Genomic DNA, 17,158 nt, shown 5'->3' on the forward strand with positions numbered 1-17,158 from the left:
ATTATGAGAGAAATTGCTAAGTGTGCCTAGCTTTAATAAGTATTTTCTGGCCGGGCGCAGTGGCTCAAGCCTGTAATCCCAGCACTTTGGGAGGCCGAGACTGGCGGATCACGAGGTCAGGAGATCGAGACCATCCTGGCTAACATGGTGAAACCCCGTCTCTACTAAAAAAAAAAAAAAGACAAAAAACTAGCCGGGCGAGGTGGCGGGCGCCTGTAAGTCCCAGCTACTCGGGAGGCCGAGGCAGGAGAATGGCGTGAACCCGGGAGGCGGAGCTTGCAGTGAGCTGAGATCTGGCCACTGCACTCCAGCCTGGGTGACAGAGCGAGACTCCATCTCAAAAAAAAAAAAAAAAAAAAAAAAAGTATTTTCTTCTTTTTCCTGAGAAGGACTTAAAGAAATTATGGTATACTTAGAATTATTGAACACATACTTACTGTCCACACAAAGCTACAAATTGTGTGACCCATTTTACTTACCTGAAAAGTAGAGAAATGGCTTCTGCATCAGGATAAAAAGGGGATGGACCAAAACAAAAACTAAATATTTCTTATATTCAATGCATTTAAAGTATCCCTGTAATTAACAGAGTGAACATATTAGATACAAAACCTTGTGTAAGAGGCTGACTTTTCCAAATAAACTTCTTTTATGGGAAAAAAATGTACATTTCTCTCTGTTGAAAGAAAAGAAATAAAAGCCAGAGTGATAACTTAAAAATGAAGCTGCCACCCACCGGAGAGGAGGACTGGGATAGAGTCCAGCATCAACAAGTAAGTTTTAATTAGGTCTGATTAAGCACTTCCCTCTAGGAGGCCATCCTAAACCATTTCTTCCTGCATCACAACCCTGTTTATTTGAGGCGCAGCAGGAAGTTTATACTTCACAGGTGGTCTTTCTTTGTCTTGGTTTTTATCTCCATTTGGCTTACATATCTGAGCAAATTACTCACCTCCTGTGATTCCAAAATCAACCCCAAAGTGATATTACAAAGTTATCGTCATGAAAATGTGATCAGATGATATGTAGCCAAAACAGTAGGGAGCAGAGATTTATAGAGTTGTGTCAGATATTTAATAGAAAAAAATATTTTTATTTTTATAAAATTTTGATGTTTAAGGTATTTTCAACCTTGTAAAACTTAGTTATCCATTATTTTGCACTCTAAATAAATGTTTATTTTCATACAAACTTTGTTTATTACTTTGTGTTCTTTTTCCTCAAGGGTACCTCATAAATTATCTGTTTCATACCCTGCAAAATCTGAATGTATCTTTGCCTTAATTATTTAAATCATAAATTTTTCATTTTCTCCTGGATCATTTCCATAAGCACAAATTTGATATGCCTTTGCCATCTGAAGGAAAAAAGAACCTCCTTAAGACCACATCATGCCTACCACTTGAGAATAAATCATTTTTAGATTTAAAATAATAGACCACACTATGCATCACCTTACAGACATGGTCCCATTTCACTATGCTCCTTTACATAGAGATTCCCTGAAGGAAATAACTGCACCTTTCACTCTCATGTTCTCCCCTTCCATCACTCCCCACGAGGTGCAAATTAAAGAAAGAAAAAATAAAATTAAAAAGAAAAGAAACAAGCTTTCCTGTATTGGGCTGACTTATCCCAGAGGCAGCAACAGGCACAGCCTAGACCTAGGAAAAGCCTCAACAAACACTATGTGAGGAACTAGGACACAAAGGAATGTGCTCTGGAGACTCTTCCAGCACTCCCTCAACATAGGAAGGAGAAAAACAAATTTTCCTTTTTCTTATGGTATGAGTTATAGATTTCTGTTCTCTGTAAGTAGTAACTTTTAATTTTCTGTTTTATCTAAGTGGTACAGTGAAGGTCATGAGCTGTCTGAGCAGGCCTGAGCAACAGCCACCTGGGCATCATAGCGAAGGTTATGAGATAAGTCCATGCAAGATGCTAGAGCAAACCCTAGATAACAGCCAGCTGGGCTGTGTAACAAAGGTCATATGTAATTCTGGGTTATGACCTGTCACAATTTGATTAACTGCCTTTCTTCTGCCTCTGTATCCTTGCTTTCATGCCTGTACACTTCATGCCACTGTAAGCTTGTTTCAAGCTAACCCACCCCCTTTCCAAGGTATGTATACAAGTCAAGTGCTGTCTTTGTTCTTGGCCCAGTGTTTGGATGTTAAGTCTGCTGGATCTGAGTGCACTCAGTAAAGATCCTCTGGTATTCACCCCGTGGTCTCTCTAGTCCTCCTGATTCCTGCTAAACTAAGATTTTGATCCCACCATTTGCCCAAAATCACTAGTGTATAAATCACTAGAATTTTTCATATTGCTAAAACCAATGGTCAATTTCAGTCCTCACCTCACTCAGCCTCTCTAGCAGAATATGATACAGTGGATCCCACATTATCCTTGCATTCCTGTTACCTCATTAGAAAGTTCTCAGACTCCCATGCAGAAGCCACATTCTCTTTTAGATGTCTGTATATTAGATGATTCACATTCAATCTCAAATCCAAGTACACTAATATCCAAGCTGATCTCATCTAATTTTATAATATCAGTAAACACTAAGGACTCCCAAATTATACACACCCAGAACAGCTCCAGTATCCAACTGCCTACTTGATAACTCTAGATTTTCACATATCTAAGCAAGTCTCTACTTTTACTCCCCCCACCAAAATATTCCTCTTTATTATCTTAATATATGGCATAGTTTTTATATCCTTGTTTCCTCCATTTTCCTCATTACATATTCAATCCATAATAAGCAAATTGTATTGTCTCCACATGCAAAATGTTGATTTTAGAAGCTGTGTAGAATTATGAAAAGAATACCTGCTGTGAAAAATTCAAGAGCTTCCTAAGCAAAAAAATAAAAATAAAACTATTTTTCAGTGTTTGAATCTCAACTTTCATGACAGATAAGCTTTGATTGAGTGTTGGACACTGTGTTTGGAAAACTGTAGGGGTAATTTGAGGCTCTCCATAATGTTATCCTCCTCAAGAAATGATTTATTTGACTTCTAACAAGCAATTATCTAGGAGCTACTTTATGAAGTGTTTTTAGTTTTGTAATTTCTCCTTACTCCTAGAGAAGACTACTTTAGAAATCCCAGCTGACTATATAGCTATTTAGAAAAGATCTGTTCCTTAATAAGCCTGGAAAGGCAGCTGTTGCTTTCTCAGTTCTTTGAGTCTACCATAAGTTCTGCCTGTTTTCTTAGTCTCTTGACCACTGTTACTCCGTAACATTGGTTTTAAAGCATTTTTCAATTTTATGATTCATGGTAAAAACAATTCCAAAGAAATATAGACATTGACACTATCAGACTTAACTATAAAATAACTGATTAACATATTAACATGTTTAAGAAAAGAGAAACCATGCTGGAGAATATTATCAAAAATCTGGAGTCTACTAAAAGGAATCAAATAGTGTTTTTAAATTTAATTTTTTAAAATAAAATTAACAGTCTCAATAGCAGACTAGAGAGAACTGCAGGGGATTTGTGAAGTAGAAGATAAGTCAGTAGAAAATAACCTGATTCAGGGGAGAAATAAAAAAAGAAGAAAAATTCAAAACAGCCTTAGTGATTTATGGGATATGCTAAAAAGGTTTAACATTTGGATCATGATGAAAAGGTCTAACCTACTTGTACTTGCAGACTCAAACTGAAAGAAGAAAGAGAATGGAAAAAAGAAATTTGTAAGACATAATGGTGAAACATTTTCAAAAATTTAATAAAGTCATCAAAACACAGATGCAAATCTCAAACGGGAAAAGCACAATAGAAACATACCTAGGTGTATCAGAGTAAAACTGCTGCGAACCAAAGGTAACACAATCTTTCTTTTTCTTTTATTTATTTATTTTTGTGTGAGTGTGTGTGGGGGGGACAGAATCTCACTCTGTCCCCCAAACTAGAGTACAGTGGCACAATCTCAGCTCACTGCAATCTCCATCTCCCTGGTTCAAGCAATTCCCCTGCCTCAGCCTCCCGAGTAGCTGGGATTATAGGCGCATGCCAACACTCCTGGCTGACTTTTTTGTATTTTTAGTAGAGACAGGGTTTCACCATGTTGGCCAGACTGGTCTCAAACTCCTGACCTCAGGCAACTTGCCCACTTCAGCCTCCCAAAGTGCTGGGATTACAGGGGTGAGCCGCCGCACTCAACCACAGTTTTTCTTTTTAAAGTATTCATAGAAAGAAATAAAATTATCTTTAAAGAACCAAGATAGAAGCAAAATGTTTTCTTCCCTGAAGGAGGATCGGAAATCTCTCTGCTCCTACCATAAGCCTTGCAAACAAAATCAACATTTGTTTACCTCTGGGGAAAGGTCAGAAAGCCTTCATGCCACTTGTCCAGACAAAAGTGAGTTGCTACTGAGGGAAAAGTAGAAGTAAAAGCAGTTTGCTCTTAGGGAAGAGGTAGAAATCCATTCAAGCTAGGATCCTGCCCTGCTACTAGGAGTCCACTAGGAAAAGGGCAGAAACTCCCACCCATGACCAGTCACAAATAAAAAGCAGAGTCTGGCTGCCATGACTGGTGAGATGAGGTAGGAACACCAGTTCCCAAGTCTCAGGTTTACAGGGCCTCACTAGGATGGAGGCTGGATCAGGGAAAACAAGAATATCTTTGTCCCTGTCACAAGCCTTGCACCAAGTGAAAATCAACAGCACCTATTTCTGGGAAAGAAGCCAAAGTATGGAGATATCTTTTATTACAAAGGCAATGATATGCTTGGTAAAATTTGGGTAGAACAGGAACACTGATTAAAATCTCCTATTTAGGTTCAACAAAGCATCAATTGTTCATGGTTGGAAGATTTTGAAATCTGTGGATCACCGAAAGTAATTGTAGTAACAGTACCCAAAACACCTCAACCACTTACACACATAGTCTGACAGAAGGACCAGCACCCCATTTTTAAGTATAAAGAGTCTATAGCCCAGTCTCTACTGTTCTTTTACCAACAATTTCCAGCATTTAATAAAAATTACGTTTCAAAAGCAGCAAGAAAATACCTACTCTTTGTTAAGTGAAAACATTCAAAAGAATCAGAACCAGGAATGATCTAGACTGGATCTATCTATTAAACAGGAATTTTACCATAACTATAATTAGGATATAGCAGAAAACATAAGCAATGTGCATAAGAACATGAGAAATTTTAGTAGAGCAATAAAACTGTTTCTTAAAAAAGTAAAATAGAAATTCTGGAAACAAAAAACACAACAAAAAGTATATTATTTCTTTGATGGGGTTAAGGCTGACTATTACACAGGGAAGAGTCAGTGAACATGAGGTTATGGAAACAGAAATTATCCCAACTGGAATAAAAAGAGAAGAGTAAGTGGATAAAAATAGAACAAGCTGTACAACAACATAAAACAATCTAACAGATGTTTAATTTGAGTCTAAGAAGAAGAGAGAGTAACAAGGCAAATGAAATATTTTCAGATATCATGGCTAAAAGTTTTGCAAAATCAATGAAAGAAATCCCAGATTCAATAAGCTCAGAGAATCATAAGCAGGATAGAGAAAGAAAATCATATTCAAATTGCCAAAACTCAGATACCAAAATAAAATCTTGAAGATATGCATAGAAAAAGAAATATTATATACACATACAAAGATAAAATGACAACTCACCTATCATCCGAGATGAGGCACAGCATAAGACAAAGGAGGACACCTTTAAAATGCTGAAAAGAAAAACAAAAATCTAATCAGGAAATCTATACATAGTGAGAATTTCTTTCAAATATGAGCATGGAATACTTTTTCAGATAAACCAAACTGATGTACTTTATCGCATGTGAGTGCACTACAAGAAATATTAAATGAAGTTCTTCAGGAAGAAGAAATGTGATACCAAATGGAAATTTGAACCTACAAAAGAAATCAAGAGTGCCAGTGATGGCAAAAATAATGAAGGTAAAAAATATTTGTTTTTATTATTCGTAAATAAGAACTGACTGAATGAAGTAAAAGTAGTAACTGTATTGTAGAGTAAAAGTAAATGTATTGTGGAGTTTATAACACACTTAGAAATAAATGCCAACAACAGTAGCACAAAGATGAGAGGGAAAAAAATGGAAGTGAACCATTGTAATCTTTTTACACATTTTGTAAAGGACTATAATATTATTTAAAATTGGACTATGATAGACTAAATATTTATGTTTTAGGCTGGGCATGGTGGCCCATGCCTGCAATCCCAGAACTTTGGGAGTCTGAGGTGGGTGGATCACCTGCAGTCAGGGGTTTGAGACCAGCCTGGCCAACATGGCAAAACCCCGTCTCTACTAAAAATATAAAAATTAGCTGGGCATGGTTGTGGACACATGTAATCCCAGCTACTCAGGAGGCTGAGGCAGAAGAATCACTTAAACTTGGGAGGCAGAGGTTGCAGTGAGCTGAGATTGCACCATTGCACTCCAGCCTGGGCCACGAGAGCAAAACTCCATCAAAAAAAAAAAAAAAAAAAAAAAAAAAAAAGTTTTAAAATACAGAGCAACTACTAAACACATTTCAACAAAGGTATAACTAATAAGCCAATATTAGGTATAAGATGAAATTAATAAAATTAATAAAAAGGTAAAAGTGTAGAAAAAGAAAACAAAAGCAAAAGCAACAACAAAACACAAATAGCAAAGTGGTACACTTAAATACAACTTCATCCCCTAATAGCGGTAAAGGTAAATAGTCTAAAACACAATGATTAAAAAGCAGAGAACAACATGTAGAATTGAAGAGAAAGACCCAACTATGTGCTCTCTACAATCAATCAACTCATTTTTAATATAAAAAATAAATTGATTAAATGTAAAAAGACAATGAAGATCTACCATGCAACACTGTGTCAGACAGCTGGAGAGACTATAATAATTTCTAATAAATTCCCATAAGAAGGTATATTACCAGAATTAAAGTAGGATATTGTATAATAACGGAGTTGATTTTTCAAGACAATATAATAATTTTAATAATCTAATAATAGCACTAAAAATACAGAAAGAATAAATAGACAAACCCATCATTATTAGTGGAGATGTTAACATAATTTTCTCAGTATTTGATAGATCAAGTAAACAATAAGAAAGTCAGCAAATATATGGACGACCTGAACAATACCATCAACCAGGTTAACCTAATTGACATTTTTGTAACATTCTACTCAGCAATAGAAGACTACAAATGTCAACACATTTGAAATTGAAATTATACAGAATATTTTCTTTTAACACAATGATATTAAATTAGAAATAAGGAACAGTGATATTAAATAAGAAATAAGGAATAAACCAAAACCTATGGAAAAAACCCAAATGAATGAAAGTTAAACTCTATACTTCTAATTAATCAATAAGTCAAAGAAATCACAAAGAAAATTAGAAAAAGATATTTCAAATTGAACAAAAAACAGAGCTTAGAGAAAAATATGAAGCACTAAATGCTTTTGTTAGAAATATCTCAAGTCGGCCGGGCGCAGTGGCTCAAGTCTGTAATCCCAGCACTTTGGGAGGCCGAGACTGGCAGATCACGAGGTCAGGAGATCGAGATCATCCTGGCTAACACGGTGAAACCCCATCTCTACTAAAAAAAAAAAAAAAAACTAGCCGGGCGAGGTGGCGGGCGCCTGTAGTCCCAGCTACTCCGGAGGCTGAGGCAGGAGAATGGCATAAACCCGGGAGGCGGAGCTTGCAGTGAGCTGAGATCTGGCCACTGCACTCCAGCCTGGGTGACAGAGCGAGACTCTGTCTCAAAAAAAAAAAAGAAATGTCTCAAATCAATGACTCAGAGTTTTGTCTTATGAAACTAGACTGAAAAGATAAAACTAAAGAGAAAATGCAGAAGAAACAAAATAAGATAAAAAATGATGAGGGAAAACAGAAAAATAGTAGAGAAGTTTAATGAAACCAAGAGCAAGCTTTGAAAAGATCAATAACATTGAAAAATCCCTAGTTAGACTGATCAAGAAACAAAGAGAGAAAACACAAATAAGGACACATACAATTAAAGAGAACACGTCTCTACAGATCCTGCAGACATTAGAAACAATACTAAGGTAATAGTTTAATAGCTTTATACCGAAAATTCAAAGAACTTGAATGAAATAGTTAAATTCCTGAAAAGTCAAAAGCTGCCAAAGCCCACATAAGAGAAAATAGGTAGCCTGACTCCCTATCTATGAAGGCAATTGATTTTGTGTTTAAAAATCTTCTTGTGGAAAAATCCAGGTCCAGATGGCTCCACTAATGAATTCTACCAAATATAAAACGATAATATAGTACTACTTCTACACAAGTCTTTCAGAAAATAGAAAAGAATACTGACTATATTATTTTATGAACCCAGATTTACCTGAAGACAAAACCATATATATAAGAAAAGAGGCCAGCCAGAGCGGCTCACACCTGTAATCCCAACAGTTTGTGAGATCAAAGCAGGCAGATTGCTTCAGCCCGGGAGTTCAAGACCAGCCTGGGCAAAATGGCAAACCTTGTCTACAAAAATACAAAAAAATTAGACAAATGTGGTGGGATGCACTCGTAGTTTCAGCTACTCAGGAGGCTGAGATGGGAAGATCACTTGAACCTGGGAGTTTGAGGCTGCAGTGAGCCATGATTGTGCCACTGCACTTCCGCCTGGCAACAGAGCGAGACACTGTCTCAAAACAAACAAACAAACAATCAAGAGCAAAACAGTCCAATAACCTTCATGGACACACAAACATTCTTAATAAAATATTAGCCAATCAAGTCCATCAAGTTACAAAAATATAATAGATTATGACCATGGGGAGTTTATGCAGGAAATGCAATGTTGATTAAACATCCAAAACTAATTCAAATCAACGTACTTTGTTTATCAACAGACTAAAAGGAAAAACCAATTGATCATCTTAATAGATGCAGAAAAGACAGTAAATATAATTCAATATTCATAAATGACAAAGATTCTAAGACTAGTTATATAAGATACTCTTTAACCAAGGATGGTGTCTAACGAATAACTTGCAGCTAACAACAGCTAACATGATGAAAAACTAATTTTCCTCTAAGACTGAAAATGTGACCTGTATGTTTATGCTCATCATTTCTCTTCAACTGAAAGTCCTAGCCAAAATCACAGGGTTCGGAAAAAATAAATAATAGGGATACAAATGAGAAAGAAACAAAATAAAACAATTTTAAATTTCAGGCAATGTTATTATATACATAAAACATAAAGACTCTACATACATATATATACGCAGTAGACATAAAAGAGTTTGGCAAGGTTGCAAGTGGCAAAGACAATATATAAAGTAAATATATATACACACACACACACATACACATACAAATAAAAAACCATCATTAATGAACTAAGGAATTCCATTTCTTCATAACTCCATAAAAACAACTAATGAGGCCGGGTACAGTGGCTCATGCCTGTAATCTCAGGACTTTGCAAGATCGAGGCAGGTGGATCACGAGGTCAGGAGTTTGAGACCAGCCTGACCGACATGGTGAAATCCCATCTCTCCTAAAAATACAAAAATTAGCCACCATGGTGGTGAGGTGCCTGTAATGCCAGCTACTCAGGAGGGTGAGGCACGAGAATCACTTGAACCTGGGAGCCAGGGGTTGCAGTGAGTAGAGATTGTACCACTGCACTCCAGCCTGGGCAACAGAGCAAGACTCTGTCTCAAAAAAACAAAAACAAAAACCAAACAACAACAACAACAATAATAAACAACTAATAAGGTGGCAAAAACTGTCAGAATTAGCTTTTGTTTAACTATGGATTCTAGCCAAAAGTTAAAACAAACAATGGAAAGATTAATGAAAACAGAAGCTGCCGCATTGTAGTAACAGAGTTTTGGGCATTTAAATTGCCCACCTGTCCTCTCTCACTTCCCAGATTGGTGTCAGCTGTGAAGATAACAGCCCACAATTCTGGCGCAGATTTAACAATGTGCATGAGAAACAGCAATATCAACCTTATTCTCAAAGAAAATTGGTTACAATTTTCTAACCATTTGGAAGCAAACTAAAGGTCTGGTGGAAGGGTTTACCTTTGTTTTGCTTGACTGGAGTTTTCCCAGGTCTGGGGTAGCTTCCTAGGTGCCATTTGCCGAATGCAGTTAAAAGCAAAAGTATTGGTTGCAGCAGTCTTGGTCTAGGGATAAAAGTGGGAACAAGCAACAGACAGAAAAGATTGGGAAGAAAATAGTCTGGGGAAGAAGGTACATTGGAAAATAAGGGATTTTTATAACTCAGGTGTATACCAGAAAACTAAGAAAGCCATGTGCATATCCAGAGCAGAATGCATGCTCAGAAAAGGCCTGTGAAGGCCCTAAGATTTCACCTCTGAATGACCTTCAGGCTCTGCCCAGTAACAATTGACAGCTAAAACCAAGTTGTAATGGCCAAAGTGTTGAGGTGTGCCCCAAACAGAACTAGTGTCAACCAATGGTGAACAGAGAACAATAACAAAGAATCAAATGCTCCTTACAATAAAAACAAACAACAACGACAAAAAACTGGACATAACAAAAATATACGTGAACTCTGAAAAAAGAAGGCAGATAGCCAAGGGACCTCAGGCACAACACACAAGTTCTCAGAGTTTCCTTATTGCTTCCCATGTACACTGAACAGGGAACTGCAGAAGGTTTCAACCTGAAACTAATTGGTATAGGAAAAAAAAAAAAAGAAAAAGAAAAAACTCCAAGGAAAACCTGTACAGCTGAATTCTAGGATAAGATTGTGTCAACATGTCCTAGAATACAGCCAATTTTTATCTACTAAATATCTCCGTTCTAGAATTGCTTGTATAAAATGTTGACTCCAAGAGTAAAAAATGATTGTCACAGTAATTCACAGAATCTTCTCACAGTAGATGGACATTTTCTATCTTTGGAGGAGCAATGTGGTCCCCCTCAGTGACGACCATATCACGGCAGCTTAAAACCATGTTGAAAAATTGTGATTAATATCAAATAATACATTTTAGACAAGTCAGAGTTTTTCTGAGACTTGGAGATAAATTGAGGCCAGAGATTTGAAAGAGATGCCTTATTTTTATTTGCTACTATTTGGTTTTCGTACTTCAGTCCTATAAGAGAAATTGTATTGAAGACTGCTTACTTAATTACCATAAACATGTGTGGCTCTCCAGACTGAATTGTTTATAACTTTTAATATCTTTATCTCCAATTGCATCAAATCACAGTGAATCTGATAGCTTTTCCTTGTGAGAGGGCAACTTCAGAGTTCTGCTGGCTACAGAAGAAGTGATTTTTAGTACACTGGAGCTTTGTACCGGAATGTGAACTATTGGTCAAATGGTACCCACGGGCAGCTTACAAAGCAACAATACATTCTGTCATGATAAATTTACTTAGTGAACAAGTTGACATAAGTATCCAAGACAAAAGCTGTCATTTAAACTTTTACTAAAATGTAGTAATATCAGTCTCCTTTGGATATCAATATCACATTTGGAGCATTTGAGTCATCATCCTTTTTCAAGTAAGCCAAAGATGGAAGAATATTCGAAAGTCTGTACACAGAGATTTAACTGCAGTACATTTTTCTCTTCATCTGTCAAAAAAAATATGACTCTTTCCAAAGTGTGTAGTCCCAAGTGGACTTTTTTTTTCTTATGGAACCAATAACATATAAAACAATTAAGATCACCACAATGGGCAAATGGAAATTTCTCTTGAATCCCACAGAGAACTGAGCTGCCATTGTCAAGGTTATTTTCTCTTGGGTCTTGACAGACATGTAGGGAAAGTCTTGGTACTCTATAAAGCCCTCAGAATCCAAAAGTCTTCACAGCTCAGTGTGCCTAAAATCACTGCCGTGTTCACCAGGAAGGTGATGGGCACCCTGATCCCAGGGCGCTGGAAGAACCAGCCTGGTGCCACATCAGGCACATCAGATGTGGTCCTGGTGCCTAGGGCTCTCCTGTCATCTCATCCTGGCTTTCAGCTTGAAAGCAGTGGGGCAAACTGTACCCAGTCACTCTTTCTAGGTTTAGAAAGTAGGTTCCTCACATCTATTCAATACCTGCATCTTTTTCTTCTACTTCTTCCTATTTTAGAATTGGTGAAGGCTTTGTTTTCACATATCATCCTATCAGAAGCTGCTGTGCCGAGGTAAGTGCTCCCTCTCAGAGTATTACTTTCTCACTATGCAGGCAGCCCTGTTTCAGGCTCCTACAGCGCAGCAACATTTAAACTCTGAAATGTTTAATGCTTCTTTGTTCTATCCACTCTCAATTCCTAGCAATCAGTCCAGATAATATTCTTGTCTCCTGAAATCTAAGTGCAGCCAGTTATGCAGTGAGCTGAGGGAGCAGGCTCCCCTTGCTACTTTGGAGACATCTCTTGGTGTGGGATCAAAAATAAGTGCCCCAGATTATGATCCCAAACTTTAGATCCCTACCATGGACCCGATGACCTGATATCCCTGTACTGCAACCGCTGCATCTTCCTGGCAACTTGTTTGTGGTGGTGGCTACAAAAACTACTGCTGTTTTGGTAGGGGCAGAGGTTAAAAGTCCATCAAATTCAAATTACTTGGAACTTACGTATGTATAGAACCCTGACAAAATTGGGGAAAAGTGCATAGCAGCAGGCATAAGAAACAAAGGTGTTTGATTCTAGACCAGGGGTAAATCTGCTATGAGGGGTAACAAGTTTGAGTATGCTTAATGGCGTAAAAACTATTATAAGTAAAATGGCTCTACATATTTTGCAGTAAGATGATACACAGAAATACCAGTATGCAATAATTAGTGCCTGTGCACCTTTACTTAGTTAATGACAAATAAGGAATCCTTTGTTTTTCTTGTAGAGCTTCCTCTAGAAGTGAAAACTTAGGTAACTTGTGAACAAGTATAGTTGAGTATGTCCATCTTTGTTTCTTTGACAAATGTTATAAGCTAGAATGATTTTTCTCTTCTTTGTGTGTATCTTTAAGTGTCTGCTGTGAGGGTGCTTTCTAATGGGTCTATGAATCTCTGGTTTGATAACCTTGTCCCATCCGAACCCATCCTCCCACATCAAAAACAAGAATCTAATAAGAGGATATTGTCATCCTGCTGACAAACAGTGATTACTAATTGTCTATACGTCAAGATAATTCTTAAATGCCTCACTATTCCATGATCTGGTCCGTGACAATAAAGTCTCTCTCTTTCTCTCTCCATCCATCCCTTTTCTGCTCATTCACTCGCTCACAATTTGCCCACTCACGCAGCAATTACGAACTGCTCTCCTGAAAATTTCCAGCTGTTTCAGATCTCTGTGCCTTTGTTCACTCTGGTTCATCCGCCAAAAATGCCTTTTCCTCCTCCTAATTTACATTTCAAAACATATCCAATCATTATCTATTCACTGATACATTGACCAAGCATTTCTATACATTCATTTCAGTTATGTGTGTCTGACTGAATATGTACTTGTGTCGTATTGCTTTCTTTTTAACATTTGGGGTCATCTCTAATAGTCTCAGCTTATAATAAAATTTCAACAGGATTAAAGAACATTTCATAAAATAGTCAGAAATTTTAAATGTAAAATACACTGGCGAGTCCAAAATGTTATATTCTTCATCAGTGTGTTTCACTCTAGTGGTTAAGGACATGCCTTTGTAGTCAGCCCTGGGCTTTACGATTCTGATTTTATCACTGTCTAACTTGGAAATATTATTCAATCTAGCTAAACCACAGAGTCTTCTTTGAAATTAGAATAACAATGTATAATTAACATTATTTTGTGGATTAAATGGGATATTGCATGAAAAGAACTTCCCAGTACCTATTAAATACTCAGTAAATTATTGTTAGAGGATTTTCTGAACTGTGATAGTTAGTAAGACAGTTAGTAAAGATAGTAAAATAGTTAGTAAATGATGCCATCTAACTAACTACCTTAGTAAATGGCATCACCTCTAGGTAATAAGCCCTATATTTGAGATTCCGCCTTGATTTCTTTCTTTCTCTCACCTTCCATATCCAACCCACCAATACTGTTAAAGATTCTGCTTCTAACGTGTATCTTAAATCCACTTCTCTGGAACCACAGTATCTAAGTTCACTGTCGCCTATTCTGAGTAGCCTCCAACTAGTTTAATAGCTCACAGCTCACACTCTTGCTTCCAAGGAGTCCATTTTGCAATGACAGAGTTATCTTTCCATTGCATAAATCATATCATGTCCCATTCACCTTTGATCTTTTGCTTGTTTCCCAGTGCTTTTAGACCACTGTTCAGATTCCCGATTATAACCTCTGGGGTCCTACACCTTCTGGCCCTGCCTTCCTGCCTTTCTCCTTGACTCCTTTCCCATCCATCACAGCACGGCAATCATACCTCCTTCAGCACAGCTCCCTCCCACCTCAGCCCTTCAAAGAGCTGGGGCCCTAGAATCTTTCCCAGCCTTAGTATCACCTCCTCAAATGTCAGAGGGACCTTTCCTGATTACTTTAGTGTTATGTTCTGTCTGTTAACCTTGATAGAAAATATTTCCAATTTTATAATGCATCTCCATCTTTGTTTGCTTATCTTTAAAAATCTCCACTCAGTGATCCCCACCTTCACTCCCAAGAACGTCAGATTCCCTGAATGAGGCCCATGTTTACTTCGCTCACGGCTTTGCCTTGGATCACAGCAGCTCCTCCCCTCCGTCCTGTTAGCGTATTCTTACCTTCATCACTGCTCTAATATGGGGGGAAATCCCTTTTCATGATTATTGCTATTAGTTTATATACAATTTCATTTACATTAACTCATTTGGATTTTGATCCTCAACGAAATAAGCTGAATAAATATTAAAATTCACATTGACAACAGAGGAAACTGAATCTCAGCGAGGGTAAGATTTCAAGGTCATAGCAAATTCGTGGCAGACCTTTGACTTGAATGAAGTCCAGGGGGTCTTTAATACCAAAAAGCCCAAATCTCTGCTACTCACTTTCTCATGTATCTCACAGGTGATGACAGCTACTCTCCAGGGATGGTAGATGAAAATAATGGCATGTGAAGGATAAAGCAGTTGTAAGGAAGAACTTCCAGAACTTCCAGAGCTCTGGGTAGGTGGTGAGGCAGGAAGGTCAGGTGTATCTTTTGGAGTTGGCAATTGTAAAGTGTCAGACGGTGCAAGATATTAGAAGGAGCATGGGTTTTAGACTGAGACTTCGATGTGATTCCTGCCCTGCTACCAGTGACAGCTTGGTCAGTTACTTAATTCCTCTCCAAGACACGATTTCTTCATTATTAAAGCAGGTATGATCACACACACACATACACAGCTATGTGAAAATTAAATTATGTTGTGTGCCTCACGTACCCAGTTCATGGTCTGAACTATAATATGTATTAATAAATGATAACTGTTACTGTTACTGATAGAGAAGACAAGGATGGAAAAATATAGCTGGACCAAGGAGTCTGATCAAATGACTTTTCCTCCCCAGGAGACCTAAGCCCTGTATCTCCAATATGGAACTGGAGAACCACACACGAGTCACCAAGTTCATTCTGGTGGGATTCCCTGGGAGCTTGAGTATGCGGGCAGTCATGTTTCTGATATTCCTTGTGGCCTATATTCTGACAGTTGCTGAAAACGTGATCATCATCCTATTGGTGCAGCAAAATCGGCCACTGCACAAGCCTATGTACTTCTTCCTGGCCAACCTGTCCTTCTTGGAGACTTGGTACATCTCTGTGACTGTGCCCAAGTTACTGTTTAGTTTTTGGTCTATGAACAACAGCATCTCTTTCACACTCTGTATGATACAGCTGTACTTCTTCATCGCACTCATGTGCACAGAATGTGTGCTCCTGGCCGCCATGGCCTATGACCGGTATGTGGCCATCTGTCGCCCACTCCACTACCCGACCATAATGAGCCATGGGCTCTGCTTCCGCCTCGCTCTTGGTTCCTGGGCCATTGGCTTTGGCATCTCCCTGGCGAAGATCTACTTCATCTCCCGCCTCAGCTTCTGTGGTCCCAATGTCATCAACCACTTCTTCTGTGACATCTCTCCAGTACTTAATCTCTCCTGCACAGACATGTCTATAGCTGAGTTGGTGGACTTTATCCTGGCACTGGGCATCTTCCTTTTCCCACTCTTTATTACTGTCCTGTCCTACGGATGCATTCTGGCCACCATCTTACGCATGCCCACAGGAAAGCAGAAAGCGTTCTCCACTTGTGCCTCCCACCTTGTGGTGGTCACCATTTTCTATTCAGCCATTATTTTCATGTATGTTCGACCTCGAGCTATCCATGCCTTCAACAAGAACAAAATTATTTCCATCTTCTATGCCATTGTCACTCCTTCTCTCAACCCTTTCATTTATTGCCTAAGAAACCGAGAGGTCAAGGAAGCTCTGAAGAAACTGGCATATTGCCAGGCCAGCAGATCTGACTAGTCAATTGCAATTGATTAGAAAGAAAGGTCAAGTGGGAGCCTGTATGGCTTCCTCCATCCTTTCTCCTTTAATGACTCAGTTAGGACATTGCCCGTGTTAATAGGACATCACCATGTCTACATCAATCTCAGGCTCTTGGGTGTCTGCATCGGGGCATATGGTCAGTGCTCTAAGGCCATACACCTTCTAGAGAGCTAGAGAAAATAATTCTCAATGGTTGTGACCCCAAATGGGGTTTCTTTTTTTTTTTTTAATTATACTTTAAGTTCTAGGGTAAATGTGCATAACGTGCAGGTTTGTTACATACGTATACTTGTGCCATGTTGGTGTGCTGCACCCATCAACTCGTCAGCACCCATCAATGGGGTTTCTAAGACTGTGAGTAAATTTATAACCAAGTTGAGTAGGAAGAGATATGGTGATGGGTGAGTTAGCTGTTTTTGGATCTGCCATACACTAATAGCTCTGGGGCCAACAAAATACATGGTAGCTTCCTGATTTCCCATCTTTCTAAGACAGAGGTAGCAACTCCCTCAACAATCTCATTCTTGATGTTGTGCTGGGGGTGAATTTTGGTGGCAGAGACTGCTTCTTGAGTTTTTGCAACACTTTTTGCAAGCACCTACTAACCTGTATTAAATGCCTTTCTGCTTAAACCAGTTAGAGTGCTTTCTTTTATCTGTAAGTAAATTGCACCTTACACAATTGTGTTTTGT

The 17,158-nt window shown here is 38.2% G+C and overlaps 1 protein-coding gene across 1 annotated transcript; it reads left to right on the forward strand.

Annotated features, from left to right (window-relative positions):
* The first annotated feature begins 727 nt into the window (after positions 1 to 727).
* LOC111525593 (olfactory receptor 6B1) lies at positions 728 to 16,486 on the forward strand. Its single transcript, XM_023191025.1, has 2 exons — positions 728 to 773; positions 15,482 to 16,486. The coding sequence occupies exon 2, from the start codon at positions 15,507 to 15,509 to the stop codon at positions 16,440 to 16,442; it is 936 nt and encodes a 311-aa protein (XP_023046793.1). The 5' UTR covers positions 728 to 773; positions 15,482 to 15,506; the 3' UTR covers positions 16,443 to 16,486.
* Positions 16,487 to 17,158: the final 672 nt, after the last annotated feature.

The sequence above is a fragment of the Piliocolobus tephrosceles genome, chromosome 8 (genome assembly GCF_002776525.5).
Source record: "Piliocolobus tephrosceles isolate RC106 chromosome 8, ASM277652v3, whole genome shotgun sequence".
In the NCBI taxonomy this organism is placed as follows: domain Eukaryota; kingdom Metazoa; phylum Chordata; class Mammalia; order Primates; family Cercopithecidae; genus Piliocolobus; species Piliocolobus tephrosceles.

Coding starts and splice junctions, on each gene's coding strand:
- LOC111525593 (XM_023191025.1), top strand. CDS start 15,507: ATGGAACTGGAGAACCACACACGAGTCACCAAGTTCATTCTGGTGGGA.